Source organism: Megascapheus bottae, chromosome 5 (genome assembly GCF_031878675.1).
Source record: "Megascapheus bottae isolate mThoBot1 chromosome 5, mThoBot2.hap1, whole genome shotgun sequence".
NCBI lineage: Eukaryota > Metazoa > Chordata > Mammalia > Rodentia > Geomyidae > Megascapheus > Megascapheus bottae.
Window position 1 is genome coordinate 68,428,001 of NC_143513.1, and position 19,587 is coordinate 68,447,587.

The following is a 19,587-nucleotide window of genomic DNA, read 5'->3' on the forward strand; positions in this document are numbered from 1 at the left end:
TGGACAGCAAGTAAGCAGTGTCTTAAAGTTTTGATATTCTACAGTATAGGTTATAATGTAACTCAATGGTAAAGCATTGCCAAAAATGCCTTTAAGCCCGTAATTCAATCCCCAGCAGTTGGGAGACATTCTTGGATAAAGTTTAGATATTTTTACTTATTCTGAAATAATGATATTGCTTGGGCCAGGCACTAATGCCTCTACTTAGGAGGCTAAGATGTGATAGCAGTTCAAAGCCAGCCTGCCCAGGAATGCTGAGACTCATCTCCAACTAACCACCAGAAAACCAGAAGTGTCCCCATGGCTCAAAGTGGTAGAGCACTAACCTTGAGTAAAAAAGCTGAGAACAATGCCTAAGCCCTGAGTTCAAGCCCCACAACTGACCAAACAACAACAAAAACACACAAATTACTTGGAAAAATTAGTTAAGATTCAATAACTACATTTTTATAGGAATTGCAACAGCATTTTTCTCAGTTCACTAGTACTTTCAATAAGCTGTTTATTATTTCCTATGATTAGAAAGAAATACAGAGCAACAAAACTAGATTCAGAATACCAACTTTCAGCATTTAAGTAAATAGAAATTTATCACAAGTGGAAAGAAAACAAGACTCTAAAGTTGAGATGAATAAACTGGGGGTCTTTTTTGGAAGCTAGAAAATGTGGGATACCCACTTCTGTTATTATGGAACGGAGCCCAGAAAGTTGCACAGACTTCTCAGCTGTGCTTGTGAGCTGTCCCAGACACTTTACAGCTCCCGTCCTACTTTACCATTTCTAACTCTACAACTTGGAAGGTCCTTGAAGTGATGAGAACATTTCTGACTTATTTATCCATAAAGTATCTTGTTGAATGCTAGGCTTAAAAAATCACCTAAGAACCTGACAAAAATGACCAGCTGTTGTTCAAATGCACAGTACAAGTTCCTTAGCTTAAAAGGAATGAGATGCTCTATATTATTTTTAGAACACAGAAAGTAGATAGATGCTGGGGGAGAGGTTGCTCCTTTTGTTGGCTTTTATTTATTTATTTTTCCTCTTCCAATCTTGAGGATTGCACTCAGGGCATGAGCACTGTCCTTGGGCTTTCCTCAAGGCTAGAGCTCTACCACTTGAGCATAGCACCATTTCTGGCTTTTCTATGTATGTGGTACAGAGGAATTAAACCCAGGTCTTCCTACATGCTAGGCAAGCACACTACCACAGGCCAGACTCCCGGCCAATGTTGGCTTTTATTTCTGTGACCACTCTAACTCATATAGTGTCAAGGGAGTTGATGTAAACTCTAGCAGATCTAATGTTAGTTTTGAAGACAGTCCACAACAACAGCAAGATGCTGGTAATTCTTGCCATGAGGTATGATCTGATTCAACAAAGATTGCTCAATGTATTTCCATTTTATTGCTCATGTATTTCAATTTTATTGTTCCTATTTAAAATTGATCAATATTTTGCAACATTTAAAAATAATCTAGGGCCCAGAGTTTGGCCTAGTGGAAGAGTGCTTGCCTAGCATGCACAAAGACCCTGGTTCAATTCCTTGGTACCACATACACAGAAAAAAAGCCAGAAATGGTGCTGTGGCTCAAGTGGAAGAGCTCTAGCCTTGAGAAGTGCTCAGGCCCTGAGTTCAAGGCCCAGGACTGGCAAATAATAACAATAATCTATAATAGCTGGGTGTTCACACCTATAATCCTAACAATGTAGGAGTGGAGATCTAAGGACCATGGTTCAAAGCCAGCCCAGGCAGGAAAGTCTGTAAGACTCTTACTTCCAACTGACTCCTAGAAAACTAGAAGTGATAATGAGGCTCAAGTTATTGTTTTGTCATAAATGTTAAAAATAATAAAAGTAAAAAAATCATATACAGATGAAAGTAAATTACGACTACTCTATAATCTCAATAAAAAACATTTTTGGTTGGTTGTAACTCAGAATCTGGGCACTGTCCCTAAGCTCTTTTGTTTAAGGATAGCACTCTACCACTTTGAGCTACAGTGCTCATTTTGTGGTGATTAATTGGAGAGGACTTTCCGCCCAGGCTGACTACCAACCATGATCCTCAGATCTCAGCCTTCTGAGCAGTCAACCTCAAACTACTTTAAGTTGTTTACTTCCAAACAGATATACAGTTAGAGTTTCTGATACTAAAGTGCTTAAAATTATTAGTGAGCCGGGCTGGTGGCTTATACCTGTAAACCTAGCTACTAAGGAAGCTGAGATTCGAGGATCCTGGTTCAAAGCCAGCCCAGGCACTAAAGACGATGAGACTCTTATGTTCAATTAAGCCCTAAAAAAACTGGAAGTGGTACTGTGTTCAGGGGTATGGCAGTAGCCTTTAGCTGAAGAGCTCAGGGACAGCGCTCAGGCCCAGAGTCTATGCTTCACGACCAATGACAAAAAAAAAGAAAAAGAAAAAAGCTGGGTGCGGTGACTCACGCCTATAATCCTTGCTACTCAGGAGGCTGAGATCTGAGGATCAAGGTTCAAAGCCAGCCCAGGCACAAAAGGACCTGAGATTCTTTTTTTTTTTTTTTTACCAGTCCTGGGCTTGAGCTCAGGGCCTGAAACTGTCCTTGGACTTTCTCCAGGCTAGAGGCTCTACCACTTGAGCCTCAGCACCACTTCCGGCTTTTTTCTATGTATGTGGTGCCAAAGAATCAGACCCGCGTCTTCATGCATGCTAGGCAAGCACTTTAACCACTAGACCAAACTCCCGGCCCGTGGACCTGAGATTCTTATCTCCAATTAAACTCTAGAAAACAGGAAGTGGAGCTTGGCTCAAAAAAAAAAAAAGAAAAAAAAAGAAAATTCTATGCTTTCTGTTACACCATGAAATCCTCCTAAAGCCACTGATTACCCAACCCTAAACATGATAAATTCAATTAAATAATTTGGAATTATCTTCCACAAAATGCACATCTTTTTTCTCCCCACCCAAAATTATCTAAGGAGAGAAATCAAGTAGTCACATACCTATAGATGGTGATTTGAAAGGGTATTTGTCAGGAAGATCCACTCTAACTTTCCATACTCCACCTTCATATGGTGCTGAAATAAAAATAACAAATGTCATACATTAAAACTACGTCTTCACAAACAAACTGACTTAAGGAGGTAATACTTAGGGGAGGAGTCCAATGAAGTAATTCCTTTGAATAACAAATGAATGTTGAATTACAGAACTAACATGTTGGGGGAGAGGGCCATGATAGAGGCGGACACAGGAGTGGAGGAAGAAAGGTGAGCAAATGCAGTCTTTATACTAAATACATATACATTATAGAAAAGTTGAACTATGTAACTTGAGGATAGGGATGGGATGGGGAAACTAGGGGAAGAACAGTAAGAATAACACCGACCAAGATGCATTTGATATATTTTGATCATTGGTTGTGGGGCTTGAACTCTAAGCCTAGGTGCTGTCCCTGAGCTCAGCTCAAGGCAACCGCCCTACTTCTGGAGCCACAGTGCCACTTTGGGTTTTCTAATGGTTTGAATCTCTCGATCTTTAGTGCCCGGGGTTGGTTTTGAACCAGGATCTTCAGATCTCAGCCTCCTGAGTAGCCAGGATTACAGGTGTGAACCACTGCACCTGGATTAAAATACTTTTCTAGGGGCCAGAGTTTGGCTTAGTGGTAGAGTGCGCTTACCTACCATACATGAAGACCCGGATTTGAGTCCTTGGTACCAAACACACAAAAAAAGCCAGAAGTGGTACAATGCCTCAAGTGCTAGCCTTGAGAAAGCTTAATGTCAGTGCCCAGGGCTGAATTCAAGTCCCAGGACTGGCCAAAAAACAAAAACAAAAAAAAAAACTATGCATGGCATCATCTCTGATATTCCTACTGATCCTACTGTCTATTGAGGAAGAGAGTGAAAAAAAAATACTATAATACGGGATTGGGAGTTTGGCCTAGTGGTAGAGGTAGAGTGCTTGCCTAGCATGTACGAAGACCGGGGTTCAATTCCTCAGTACCACATACATAGACAAAAGCCGGAAATGGTACTGTGGCTCAAGTGATAGAGCTCTAGCCTTGAAGAAAGCCCAGGAAAAGTACTCAGGCCCAGGACTGGCCAAAAAAAAAAAAGTGTGTGTGTGTGTGTGTGCATGTGTGTATTGTAATAATGTCAGGGGCAATGGCTCATGCATGTAATCCTAGCTTAAAATTATTAGTGAGCCGAGTGGGTGGCTTATTCCTGTATTCCTGGCTACTAAGGAAGCTGAGATCTGAGGATCCTGGTTCAAAGCCAGTCCAGGCATTAAAGACCATGAGACTCTTATGTCCAATTAACCCCTAGAAAACCAGAAGTGACCCTGTGGCTCAAGGGGTAGGGCAGTAGCCTTGAGCTGAAGAGCTCAGGAACTGTGCCCAGGCCCAGAGTCCAAGTCCCACCACCAATGAAACAAATAAACAAATACTGTAATGGAAAAGCACATAGTAACACATATACTTACTTCCTTGTGGTCCATAAAACTTCACTACAAATTCATTGAGTCCTCCCAGGATTGTAACTTCATGTTTACTCTCAATGCTGAGTTAGAAGTAAAGGAAATCACACAGGCTATATATTATAGCAAAGGACTATTGATGACATCAAGATATGCCAGTTAAAAAATGCTACCAAAACTTAATAGGATACTAATAAAATGTAAAATACGGCCTAGCATTCATGCAAGACCCGGGCTCAATTCCTCGGTACCACATTCATAGAAAAAAAAAAAAAAGCCGGAAGTGGTGCTAAGGCTCAAGTGGTAGAGCTCTAACCTTGAGAAAGTCCAAGGACAGTGCTCAGGCCCTGAGCTCAAGCCCAGGACTGGCCAAAAAATAAATAAATAAATAAATAAAAGTTAAAATATATATATATATTTAACATCTCTACTGGTTTAGGAGGTGATTTATATGCTTAGGAGAAGGATATGCATAATCACTGGACTCAGAAAGACTTACATTCATATCTCATGATTGTCATTTACATTCCTATCTTATGATTGTCATTTAACGTGGTTTTTAGCTTAGACAAGTAATGCAGCTGACTACACAACCCTTTGTTCTTTCTCAACACAGAAAATATCACTTCATAGGACTTCTTCAAGGGAAAATTAATAATATGCAAATGAAAGGCACTTTCAGTATTTCTCCCCTCTGTATCTCTTCCTTTCTTAAGGGCCCAATGAGCCCTTAATAACTGAAATCTGGTAATCCTTTTAGTCAAATTCAAATGTTTAACAAAATATTTAATCTAAAACTAGAAGAGCTATGTTGTTAAAATAACAATTTACTAAGGATAATCCCCACAATTTTCTCTTTGGCTCACTGAACTATCAAAATAGGTAATACAATGTATTACAACCACCCATACCGCCCCCCACAAAAAAATTTTAAGTGTCTTACTTGTGGCATTTTATTTTCACCTACCCTTTACTTTCCTTTCCAAATTCCCTTCCTCTAGTTTTGCCTTTCAGTTCTAGTGTTGTCTAATCACAAAAAGTTAACCCTTCTAATTCTCTTCCTCTGACAATTACCTAGCTCTAAGACTCTGCCTTCTTTTAAAGTACTAGGATTCAATTACAAAAATCAAATTAAATCTGTACCAGTACGAGAGAAGCTGACTGTTCTAAATGTATCCTATGTCTCTGTACTTTGTGGTGTATAACCCAGAAAATTTGATAGAATTTTAGGCTTTGGGTAGCTTTCAAATCTCACTGAAATAGGAAAAAAAAAAAAAAAGAAAGAAAAGAAAAAGGGAGGTGGGTGAAGGAATCTAGAGACAACAGAATGGAAACATCTTTCTCAACCAGCACAGTAATTTATATTTTAATTACACATACTACACAAAAATAAAATGAAGAGTTGGGCACACCTGTATTCCTACTCAGGAGGCTGAGATCTTGAGGACTGAGGTTCAAAGCCAGCCTAGACACTAAAATCTGTGAGACTCTTACCTCCAATTTACCACTAGAAAACCAGAAGTGGTGCTGTGGCTCAAGGGGTAGGGCAATAGCCTTGAGCTGAAGAGCTCAGGGATAGCACCCAGGCCCAGAGTTCAAGCACCACAACCAACAGCAAAAACAAAAAGGAAAAGAAAAATAAAACGAAGAGCCAGAAGCTTGGCCTAGTGGTAGAGTGCCTGCCTAGCATGTATGAAGTCTTGGGTTCGATTCCTTGGTACCACATATACAGAAAAGTCCAGAAGTGGTGCTGTGGCTCAAGTGGCAGAGCACTAACCTTCAGAAAGCCCAAGGGCAATACCCAGGCCCTGAGTTCAAGCTCCAAGACTGGAAAAGAAAAAGAAAAAATGAAATCAAAGAGAAAAATTTAATGATCTCTTAAGTAGAGGGAAAAAATGGGTGGGAGGGTCTTGTTATAGTCCAAGCTGTCCTCCAACTCTTAATCCTTCAACCTCATTCTTCCAAGCATTGAGATTCCCGGTGTGTATGATCAGGCCTGGCCAAAAAAATGAAGTGTTTATTTTTGTAAGTTTGAAATTAAGTTTTTTGGTTCCCTTGGACTGCACAAGTCCAAGTATGTATGTATAATATATATGTGTATATGTGTATATATATATATACACACACACACACACACACACACACACACACACACACACACACACACACACACGTTAGCCTTAAGCAAAAGCAGCTCAGGGGCAGTGCCTAGGCCTGGCCAAAAAAAACCCAAACAAAAAACAAATAAAACAAAACAATAACAACAACAAAAAACAACACAGAGGCCAAGAGTCTGGCCTAGGGGTAGAGTGCTTGCCTAGCATGCATGAAGACCAGGGTTTGATGTCTTGGTACCACATACATAAGAAAAAAAAGGCTGGAAGTGGTGCTATGACTCAAGTGGTAGAACTTTAGTGTTGAGAAAGTCCAAGGACAGTGCTCAGGCCCTTAGCTAAAGCCCAGAACTGGCAAAACAACAACAACAAAAAAGAAAACACAGGAGGAGGAGAAGAGAGGAGGAAGAAGAAAGAGGGAAGAAGAAGAAGGAAGAGGAAGGAAGGAAAGAAGGGAGGAAGAGAGGAAGAGAGCAAGGGAGGGAGGGAGGGAGGGAGGAAGGGGAGAAATATTAGATTTTAGAAGTGATTTTTTTTTAAATACTCTTCAGAAAGGAAGGCAAAAGCTAAGCCTATATCACAGGATTGGTATGATCATGCCAAAAATCCAGAATCCAGATATCATCGTGTTCTAAGCTTGCTGACAATAAGTTTATAAAATAAGAGGGTGGCCTCCAGAGCAAAGTTCCTGGACTGAAGAATGTGCTTCAGCATAGAAGTAGAACTAAGCTTAAGCTGTGTTGGTGTGTGTGTTGGTGTGTTGGTGTGTGTGTGTGTGTGTGTATGTGTGTGTTGCTGCAGATCAAACCTGTGTTGGTGTGTGTGTTGGTGTGTGTGTGTTGCTGCAGATCAAAGTGTGTGTGTGTGTGTGTGTGTGTGTGTGTTGCTGCAGATCAAACCCAGGACCTCACACATGATAACCATATGCTCTACCACTAAGCTAAGCTACATCCACCAGCTTCATATGGCTTTTTCTTTAGGTTTAGTGCTATGTGTTTCCAAAAAAAAAAAAACAGAAGATTGAAGAAGATTTAGAAGACTGAAGAAATTAAGCAAACTTTACTACCTAGTTTTCTTGGTAAAAGGTAGTATGTCTGTTAACTATTTACACACAAAAATATTACCTTGGGAGCCTATGTTTATAAAAATTCTCTAAAAGAAACAAATTCAAGGGGCCGGGAGTTTGGCCTAGTGGTAGAGTGCTTGCCTAGCGTGCACAAAGACCCGGGTTCGATTCCTCAGTACCACATACGTAGCAAAAAGCCGGAAGTGGTGCTGAGGCTCAAGTGGTAGAGTGCTCAAGCCCTGAGCCCAAGCCCAGGACTGGCAAAAAAAAAAAAAAAAAAGAGAGAGAGAGAGAGAAACAAATTCAATTATTTAAAACATATCAAATCTAGGATTTTCTCTGAAACAGCCAAGACGTATACAAGAAATAGGTATAGAAGAGAAGTGTAGTGGCTCAAGCCTATAATCCTGCCTTCTTGGATCAGAGATATCAGTGTTAGAGGTTAAAGACCTGACTATCCATATTAATTTTAACTCTATAATCTAAGCGAAAAAGTCTAAAAGCAAGCTCCTTAAGATATAAATACCTATAAATCCAAAGGAAAAAGAAAAATATAACACATGTATACATATGTGTCCTTATAACAGTGTAGATACCACTGCTCTAAAAGCTCTGATTACAAGACCTTCTTACTTCCTACTTTTTTCCAGAACATGAATGGCTGACACCTGTTTCCTTTACTATTCCATGCTCATTAGACATAGTAGATATCAAATATTAGGTAGAATTAATAATTCCACTTTGGTTTCACAAAAATTAAAAACACTAGATAACAGACTTATACCTGTATATGTGCTTTGCTTTAAAAAGGCCTAACAGGCAGGGAGTTTGGCCTAGTAGTTAAAGTACTTGCCTAGCATGCACAAAGACCCGGGTTCGATTCCTCGGTACCACATATAGAAAAAAAGCCGGAAGTGGTGCTGAGGCTCAAGTGGTAGAGCTCTAGCCTTGAGAAAGTCCAAGGACAGTGCTCAGGCCCTGAGCTCAAGCCCAGGACTGGCAAAAAAATAAATAAATAAATAAATTTAAAAAAAAAAAAAAAAAAAAAAGGCCTAACAGGTTCAAGATCCCTGCCAAGATTTTATACTGAAAATGCAAAATAGGTGAACTTATTAGAATGCTAAATGTGATCTATATATGGTCTAACAAGTAGACAACTCCCTACTTCAAAACAAATGAATGTATTCTTACGTAACTGGGCTACTTTCAAATGTCCATTTGGATAACTTATGAGAGACAAGATTATCTTCTGGAAGTTTAACAAAAGCCTTGATGATGTTTAAAAAATAATCTAAAGTGATATAGAAAACAGTAGCATTTACATTGCTGAAGTCTGCTTGATAAATATTCAAAAAGGTAGTTACTAGGCAAATATCCTATCTGACTATTTGCTCAAGTAGTTATAAGAAATTGCCTTATGTTTAATAATAATTAGGATGAGGGGCTAGGAATTTGGTCTAGTGGTAAGAGTGCTTGCCTAGCATGCATGAAGACCCCGGTTCGATTCCTCGGTACCACATATATAGAAAAAAGGTGGAAGTGGTACTGTTGCTCAAATGGTAGAGTTCTAGCTTTGAGAAAGCCCAAAGACAGTGCTCAGGCCCTGGGTTCAGTCTCCACGACTGACCAAAAAAATAATAATAATTAGGATGAGGCTGGGAGTGTAACCTAGTGGTAGAGTGCTCCCCTAGCACGCACCGAAGCCCTGGATTTGATTTGTCAGTAGGACGTACACAGAAAAAGCCAGAAGTAGTGCTGTGGCTAAAGTGGCAGAGCTCGAGCCTTGAGCTAAAGAGCTCAGGGATAATCCTCAAGCCCCATAACAACAACAATAACAATAACAAAAATAGCTGGCTCGCACTTGTAATCCCAGCTACTCAGGTGGCTGAGATCTGAGCATCATAGTTCAAAGCCAGCCCAGGCAAGAAAGTCTGTGAGACTCTTATTTCCAATTAGCCATCTGAAAATCAGATCAAAAAATCAGAAGAGGTGCTGTGGCTCAAGATAGTGGAGCAGTAGTCTTGAGCTGAAGAGCTCAGGTCTAGCACCCAGGCCGAGTTCAAGCCCCATGACTAACAAAAAAAAAGTATTAATTTCATGGGTTCATGATACAAAGCTCAAACCTAATATCCCCAACAAAGTATCTGCAATTGTAAGATATATTTCATCTAAGATGGAATTGTAGTTTTTCAATCATTATTATTAACATACCAGAGAATATGCAAAAAAGAACATGCAAAATTTGAATCACAAGTTCTAACAGTACTATTACCGAACAAATCTTACCTATGTGTCTCATTGTCTCATTTCCCTCCCCCAAACCTCAATATGATTGGCACAATACACCACACGTTCTCTGCCTTTCCAATCATATTTCCTGAAGTACAACAACCTGTCTTCTTTGGTTTTCTATGGATACTTGCTTCTTGTCCTTTATGTGTCTTCAATGCCACCTCTAAAACTATGGTAATGGTGTTGAAATCTGGGCCTCCCCCTTGCTAGGTAAGCACTCTCATCATTGGAGCCATGCCTCTAATCCTTTATTTCTTTTTTTTTTTTTTTTTTTTTTGCCAGTCCTGGGCTTGGGCTCAGGGCCTGAGCACTGTCCTTGGGCTTTCTCAAGGCTAGAGCTCTTCCGCTTGAGCCTCACCACCACTTCCGGCTTCATGCATGCTAGGCAAGCACTTTAACCACTAGGCCAAACTCCTGGCCCCTATTTCTTTTTTTTTTTTTTTATTGTAATTAGTAAAAGGGTTACATGGTATTTGCCAGATAGAAGGTGCATTAATTCATATACATTAATACCCTTTCACATGTCTTGGTACCCATTACCCTCCCCCCATAATCCTTTATTTCCTTATTATCTCAGGTTTCCACATTTTTGCCCAGGGTTGAACTGGACCATGATCCTTCGACCTATGCCTCTCCTGCCAATGGGATTATGTCTGAACCACTACTATCCTAGGCTGGGATAATATCTCAATAACCTTATGTTAAGGCTGGCCTTGGGCCACTAACATCCAGATCTCTGCCTTTTATGTGCATGGGATTATAGGTATGTGCAACATTTTCTGGTGCTATTACTTTTTCTATTTATTGTGGCAGAACATACATAACCCCCAATTATTTTCTACCCTGGCCTATTATCTGACTCCTAGTAATTTTTTTTGTAAAAAATTTTTCAAGTTTTATTTTTCATTTTACTTTAATTGTATTTTATTTTCTGGGTAATGTATAGAGGGGTTAGTTACATTCATCAGTAGTGGGTACATTACTTCTTGAACATTGATAACCCCTAAGTTTTTTTTTTTTTTTTTTATGTGGTACTGAGGAATCACACCCAGGGCTTCATACATGCTAGGGAAGCACTGCACTCTACCACTAAGCCACATTCCTAGCCCAAAAATCCTTCCCATGAGTACTATTTGTCTGTTTATATCTTCCTTCACTCCCACAAAATTCAAGTTTCAAAGGGCAAAAAATAATCTGATTCATTCTTTTATTCGTGCCAAGTGCATGCCTCATAGTGGGGTACTCAACGGAAGCTGGCTGATAGTAAATACTGGCCAGACAGTAGGATCTAGAAACAAGAGCACTAGTCTTCAGACAGCTCAAAGCTCAGTGGGGAACAGATATGCCATCCATTATGAGGCAGAAAAATAGAGGGACATGGCAGGGAAACCTTCTGAAGGAAGTGTTTCTATCTTAGCCCAGAAAGGTGCTAAAGGAAGTAATCCAGGGGGAAACTGACATTTTGTTCTTACATGATGGCTGAGATAAAGGCTTCTCTAACACAAGAAAATAAGGAGACTCTGCTAGAGCTCAACTTGAGATCAAATGAGATCAATATATAATGAATGGGAAGAATGGGGTACAAACCACCTCAAAGAGAAAGTATGGTTTCTCCCATGGCAAGACACAGTATAGACAGACTGAGTGAATTTAAGCAAGGTAGTTGTTAGACACTGGTGCTTCATACTTATAATGCTGTCCATTCAGAAGGCTGAGACATGAGGATACAGGTTCAAAGCCAGCCTCCCCAGGAAAGTACATGAAACTGACCTCCAATTAACCACCAAAAAGCTGGAAGCAGACCTGTGGCCCACCTTTTATTGAGGCTGGCCTCAGCTGGAGCACTAACCTTAGAAAGAGCACCAGTTTGGACCAGGAGTTTGGCCTAATGGTAGAGTGCTTGCTTAGCATGCACGAAGACCCAAGCTCGATTCCTTGGTACCACATACATGAAAAAGCCAGAAATGGTGCTGTGGCTCAAGTGGTAGAGTGCTAGCTTTGAGGAAAAAGCCCAAGGACAATGCTTAGGCCCCAAGTTCAAGCCCCAGGACTGGCAAAAAAAAAAAAAAAAAAAAAAAAAAAAGAGTACCAGTTTAAGCCCTATAGCACGGGCATACATGTCTGAGCATACCCACACCCACAGTGCTAGACAGAGTAAGCTCACTCTGTAAGTACCAAAGAAAAAGTAAAAAGAAATGCTAGCAGGTGCTGGGGAGAAAAAGGAAACTTTCTGTACTCACAAACATGAGTGCTAGTACCGCATATCTCCACCATAGGACTGTGCCATCATCCATCAAATTATGTGAGATCATTATACATTTGATTCATCTTGTTACCTTTGCTCTGATTGTCAAATAAAGTTCAAACACACCAGTTCACACTGAAAATTATATACTAGCTTTCCAGTTTTCACTTTCAGATTTATAGCTTGGTTAATATGAAGCTAAATGTACTCAATTCTCTGAAGAGAAATGTACTTGCTCTTTGTTTATGAATTAAACATTTGGGAGGGCAAGCAATAAGGGCAACAAATGATAAGATTACTATGAACTCAGACAAGGAAAAGGATTTAAGAAAAATGTTTGGAGAGTCTTTAACTCCTATTTCTTACACGAGAACAGGAAATGTTTTTCTCTAAATTTCTTGCTTTACCACTTTAAAAATACTAGAGATAAAGAAAACTGTTTTGAGGTGGGCTTGATACAGAAGAGGGCAAACAGACTAGACAAGGACGATTCCAAGATTTTTAGTTCCAAGTTATTTAGAGATATCATTGAGTAAACAACAATAAAAATAAGGTCTTGTGAAGAAAGATTCTACTTTGTACATGTTGAATCTGAAGAAAGCCAAGATGTTTAGCAGATGATATCTGGTCATTCAACAGTAAAGCTTGATATGAAATTTAAAATTCTGAATCTAATATTTGGACAAAAAAATTTTGTCCGGTCCTGGGGCTAGAATTCAAGGCCTGGGCACTGTCCTTGAGCTTTCTCAAGGTTAGTGCTATATCCTTGAGCCTCAGCACCATTTCTAGCCTTTTTGTGTGTGTATGTCTTGGTCATGGGGCTTGAACTCTGGGCCTGAGCACGGTCTCTGAGCTCTTCAGCTCAAGACTAGCACTCTATCACTTGAGCCATAGTGCCACTTACGGTTTTGTGGTGGTTAATTGGAGATAAGAGTCTCATGGACTTTTGTGCCCAGTCTGGCTTAGAACCGTGATTCTCAGATCTCAGCCTCCTGAGTAGCTAGACTTACAGGTGTGAGCAACCAGTGCCTGGCACTTCCAGCCTTTTCTGTGTATGTGGTAGCAAGCAATCAAACCCAGGGCTTCATGCATGCCAGGCACCCTACCCACTATGCAACACTCCCAGCCCTTAAAGATTCTTGAATTGAGAAACAACCACCTAGAATTAATTTAAGAATTTGTTAAATTATCAATGACTGCTTTCAAGAAGTACTTTATAACTTCTTGCAGAGAGAAAAACAGTAGTTTTAAAGACAACTTATGCGTAATAAAATTACTGAAAAACACACAAAAGTTCTTTCAGAATGCCATGTTTTAGCTTTCTACAGCAGGAAGGAAATTAATGAGACATGCCCTCCTAACATCTCTTACCAGTACTTAGTATGTGATATCAGTACTTAGTTATGTGGTAAGTCAAGCTGGGGAGGGGGGGTTTCTTTAATGTTTAGTCCTTGTCAAATGTCTGAAATCCATGATGATACTACCTTTGAGTATTTTGTTTACATCTGCATGAATTTTGTTGCTAGGCTCCATGGTACACAATTGTAATTGCAGCACTCAGGAAGGAGAGGCAGGAAGATTGTGGGTTTGGGGCCATCATCGGCTACATAGCTTGACTCACTAAATAAATACCAAACCAACAACAAAAAAGAGCTATTTTATTTTTTTGTTGATGATGCTTCAATACGTGAATCCAGAGAAATAGAACAAAAAGTAGGCATGGGTGCGGGGCTCGGTGGCTGACGCCTATAATCCTAGCTACTCAGAAGGCTGGGATCTGAGAATCTTAGTTCACAGTCAGCCCAGGCACTAAAGTTCTTGAGACTTTTTTTTTTTTTTTTGCCAGTCCTGGGCTTGGGCTTAAGGCCTGAGCGCCGTCCTTGGGTTTTCTCAAGGCTAGAGCTCTACCACTTGAGACACAGCACTACTTCTGGCTTTTTTTCTATGTATGTGGTATTGAGGAATTGAACCCGGGTCTTCATGCATGCTAGGCAAGCACTCTACCACTAGGCCAAACTCCCAGCCCTTCCTGAGACTCTTCTAGCCAATTAACCACTAGAAAACAGGAAATGGTGCTGTGGCTCAAAGGGAAGGGCACCTTGAGGTGAAGAGCTCAGGGACAGCATGCAGGCCCAGAGTAAGACCCATAACTACCAAAACAAAAAGTCAATCTGTATCTGCCATCTATGTATACAAGGAACAATCAGCAACATGATTGTAGTAGAAAATGTGTTTATTAAAATTCTCCAATGTGTGTTGACTAGTCACCAATGTGTGTGTAAACTAGTCAATAAACTAAGGTTTTGCTTTTTTTTTTTTTTTAAGTAAAGATGAAATAAGATAATTTTTTAAAATACAGGCTTATGGGACTGAGGGCATTGAGGGCATGGCTCAAGTGACGAGAATACTTGTCCAACATCCAGGCTTTGAGTTCAAGCCCCATCGACAGAAAAAAAAAAATGCATTTACTAGGCACTGGTGACTCACACCTATAATCCTAGCGAGCAAGGAGGCTGAGATCTGAGGAGACCCCGCAAGAAAGTCTACAAGGCTCTTATCTCCAATAAATTACCCCCCCCCCCCAAGGTAAAGCCAGAAATAGCACTGTAACTCAAGTGGTAGAGTGCCAGCCTTAAGCAAAAGCAGCTCAGGGACAGAGCCTAGGCCCAGAGATCAAGCCCCAGGATTGACCAAAAAATAAAAGAGTATTTGTCTAGAATGCGCAGGCCCTTAATTCAATTCTAATACTCCCCCCCACCCTCAACACACACACACACACACACACACACACACACACACACACACACACAAACATAATAAAAGCTTTATTCTGGGGCACAGTGATGCACCCTATAATTCTAGCCACTTAGTAGACTGAATCAGAAGGATCATAGTTTGAGGTCAGCCCAGGCAATACAAGACCAAATCTCAAAAAAAAACAAAACAACAAAGAAATAAAAAAGAAAAAAGGCTTAAAAATAAGCTGTAAAATCTTGATTATTGGACAGCTAAGGCTAATTCAATTGACTAATTTAGCCAACTATACATACCTCTTCCCAACTTCAAATTCAATGACATCATATGAGTAGATAGGCAGCCATGGTGGAAGACTTATACCTCAGAAATCAGCAAACTCTACAAACCAGGGATTTCATTATTCACCAACACACCCAGTGTTTTTTCTTTTTTTTGCCAGTCCTGGGCTTGAGCTCAGGGCCTGAGCACTGTCCTTGGACTTTCTCAAGGCTAGAGCTCTACCACTTGAGCCTCAGCACCACTTCCAGCTTTTTCCTATGTATGTGGTACCGAGGAATCGAACCCGGGTCTTCGTGCATGCTAGGCAAGCACTCTACCACTAGGTCAAACTCCTGGCCCACCCAGTGTTATTTCTATACAAGGTCCAGCCTGCATGTGGCACTAAATGAAGTGTCCCTTGACATTTTCTTCTAACTCAAAATAATGACAGTTCTGAAGCAACAATTCTTAATCTTACCATCAGCAGATGATTACCAAAAAAGTAGACCATGTAAGAGCTTGATGTTTTCTTAGTTTCAAGAACTAAAGCATGTCTATGAATAAGACAGAAACCTTTGTGTATCTCAATCAAGATTTCTAGCTATTATGTGGGTCTGCCTGAGACTAAACCAATTGATGATGATAATGTACAAAATTTCAGTATTCATTCCATTATAGTAAAGGCTAATTACATGGGTCTATTATTGGAATATGCTTTCCTAGTTCAAACTAGATGCATTTCAATAGAATACAAAAAAGTTTTCTACAGAAACCCTACTGTGAAAAGATGAACTTTGTCTTAACAACTTTAGTTTCAAAAACTACTCATTTATAAAACCAAAATGGTTCATTTGTTATGTAGATTACCAAGTAGTCACTTAAGAATAAAGAGATTTCTTCTTTAGAAGCTTAGCTAACTATATGCATAGGCTCAGGCTCAAATCAGCAAGGAGTACTCCCAAATATGACAGCAAAGGATTGTTTCCAATGCTTCTGATTCAGCTGCACAGAACAAATGGGCACCTCCTTCCCACTTTGCAACCCACTTTCAGGGGCCAATCTAGGGCCCCAAGAAAAGCTGTCTTTAGAGAACTCCTAAGAGTCTAGCTGTGAGGGAAAAGATAGGGTAAGGATGAGTCCACGAGACTCATCTCCAATTAATCACCAGAAAACTGGAAATGGCGCTGTGGCTCAAGTGGTAGAGTGCTAGCCTGAGCTGAAGAGGTTATGGACAGTGTCTAGGCCCAAAGTTTAAGTCCCATGACCAAAAAAAAAAAAAGATATGCAGAATGAAAACCTACAGCTTTCCAAAATATTAACAATTCTGTTTTAAAAGTTTTTAAGTCCATACTCAAGACAGGACTAAGAATGTAGTTTCTCAGGAACAGGGGTGAATTTATATTCAAAGTATACTGTTGGGTTTTGTTGTTTTTTGCCAGTCCTGGGGCTTGAACTCAGGGCCTGAGCACTGTCCTTGGGCTTTTCTCAAAGCTAGAGCTCTACCACTTGAGCCACGGCACCTCTTCCAGCTTTTTCTACGTATGTGGTATCAAGGAATTGAATGTGGGTCTTTGTGCATGCTAGGCAAGCACTCTACCACCAGGTCAAACTCCCGGCCCATACACACACATTTTTATACACACCATCTACCTTGAATCAATTTTGGGAACAAGTAATACCTATTACAAATGAATATACATATATATATATATATATATATATATGGAGCATTCATGTCATAATTAGATTATCTTGATTTGCTACTGCTAATTAAACATTAACTTTTAAAGTAAAAGAAAATTAAAGTGTCATTTGAACCTCACTGTGATGAAAGTCCTGTATCTTAGAAAAAGGGAGAGACCAAGGAAGAACTTGAAGAATTTTGTAATATAAGGAGCAGGGAGAAAATGCCAGATGGGGAAAAATAATTGGAAATATGAAGATGTATGTACAACCATCACCAGAGCACTAATACTACTTCCCCACTGACAGGTGGCAGTAGGGAGGGAGTGTCTTAATCAAATAGTTATACTTGGACGAGGTACCCTCCCCATGAGTTTCTGATCTACATGCCCAGACAGCTATTAGCATTAGGGATTACTACCAGGCCAGGGAGAGTAAAGAAGGGCCGGGTATTGAGGGCTCATGCCTGCAATCCTAACTACTCAGGAGTCCTGGTTTGAAGCCAGCTCCAGAAAGAAAGTCCTTGAGACTCTTATCTCCAAATAACCACCAAAAAAAACAAAATGGAACTGTGGCTCAAGGTTTAAGTGGTAGAGTGCAGGCCTTGAACACAAAAGCACAGGGGTAGTGCCCAGGCTCCGAACTCAAGTCCCAGAGCTGACACCAATAAACAAACAAATGTATATGAGGGAACATTCTGAGCCTTGGCCTGCCTACCAAATGTTCTTCGTACCACAGACCCCGATCTAAGGACATTTTCCTCTTGCTGTTTTCCTTAGGCTTCTAAATTCCTTTTTGAAGAAAGGACCTTTCAATAAGTAAAAATCAATGCATATTTATCATTATTTCCTTCCTGAACCCATTTCTTCAAAATGACCCAGCTTAGATGTACAGTGTACAACTGTAGAGTAAGATACAGAACCAATCCTCTGAAGAGCAGCTTGAAGAAGGTTGGTGTTGCAGCTACACAAACATTTGATTACATAAAGGGTAACTGCTTACATATAGGGAAAACACTATTGCATTACTAAAGCTTACAGCAGACAAGAAAAGTAGGCCAAATATGGAGTGGGAGTATCAAGGAAGACTTTGAGGAAGTGAAAGGGGATTAAGCTGTACCCTGGGCACCAGTGTACTGGTACCTAAATAGCTCAGCAGCACTGAATTGTGGACCTATATCTAAGAAACACTACATCTCTATGAAAGGATATTTGTATTTTTTGGAGTTTGGACCTAGCTATATAGCTGAGGCTGACTTTGAACTTGAAATCCTCCTACTCTGGCTTTGCAAGTGCTGGTATTATAGGTATATACCATTACACTCATTGGAACTCACTTTTATATTAAGGCTCATAACTTCATCAGCAACTTCATTCAACTGACTTTTGTACCTGTTAGGCTTTCATGGGCACTAAATTGCCAAACAATGGCACTGGAGACTGAGAGGGGAGAAGAGTACAAGAACAGAGGAAGTAGAATGAGGAAAGATTTAAGACACATAGGCAACAGATGAAAACACACACATACATACACACATACATACATAACAGGCCTGGAGATATGGCTCAGAACCTAGTATGTGTGAGATACGGGGTTCAATTAGAAAAGCCCCCAAAAAAGCGGGAGGTGGGAAGGAAAGGGAAAGAGGAAAGGAAAGACAAAACAAAACAGGCTACCAGGGAATAGTGGTATATGTCTATATTCCAGCAGTTTAGAGGAGGTGGTAAGGGAATCCAAGGTTAAGATCCAGCCTGGGTACCACATAAAGTATTTGAGGTCAGGGCTACAAGTGAGACCTTGTTTCAAAAAAACAAAACTCTTGGGTTTGCAGGATACAGTACTGAAATCACTATATATGTAAAAAGTTTTAGGGACCTGTTCAGATGTGCTTAGACATGTTTTAGAGGCAGGCAGCTGTACTAATTTGGCAAATAACTCAAATGGAAATGTGTGTGCGCACACACATGTGTATCCAAGTATATACGTGTGTGTTTATATGTGTACATATATATATATATATATACACACACACATGAAAAGCTTTACAGCAAAGTGTAAGTTAAATGTGTATGGATGCAGGACAAAAGTAGGACTTCATGATGAGGTTTAATTCCTTCAATCAGGGGGTCCACAAACTATGGCCCACTTGTTTTTGTAAACAAGTTTTACTAGAACATGTGATGCCAATCTGCTTTAACGACCAAGGGATGTTTCTGCACTGCAATAGCAGAGTTGAATATTTGCAAGAAAGCTTAAAATATGGCTGGGAGTTTGGCCTATTGGTAGAGTGCTTGCCTAGAATGCATGAAGACCCAGGTTCAATTCCTTGGTACCACATACATAGAAAAAGCCAGAAATGGTGCTGCGGCTCAGGTGGTAGAGCTCTAACCTTAAGAAAGCCAAGGACAGTGCTCAGGCCCTGAGTTCAAGCCCTAGGATTGGTGCCAAAAAAAAAAAAAAAAGAAGAAAGCTTAAAATATATACCACTTTGTCCTTTTCAGAAAAAGTTTGCCTATCGTATTCTAGTCAACAGCTATAGGGAAAGCCTATCTTTGTATTTCACCTCAGTTTTACCAAGAAACAAAAAGTACATTAAGTTCAATAAGAACTTAAAGGGGCCAAATGCCAGTGGCTCACAACTATAATCCTAGCTACTCAGGAGGCTGAGAGCTGACAGATCATGGTTCAAAAGCCAGCCCAGGCAGGAAAGCTATGA

At 40.1% G+C, this 19,587-nt stretch overlaps 1 protein-coding gene across 1 annotated transcript in view; it reads right to left on the reverse strand.

Moving 5' to 3' along the window:
- Ube2h (ubiquitin conjugating enzyme E2 H) overlaps positions 1-19,587 on the reverse strand; it is a 76,179-nt gene that overhangs the window by 39,692 nt on the left and 16,900 nt on the right. The window contains exons 2-3 of the mRNA XM_090333288.1: positions 4,463-4,539; positions 2,980-3,054 (exon numbers count right to left, since the gene is read on the reverse strand). Coding sequence (XP_090189414.1) covers positions 2,980-3,054; positions 4,463-4,539 — 152 coding nt within the window. The remainder of the gene's footprint in view (positions 1-2,979; positions 3,055-4,462; positions 4,540-19,587) is intronic.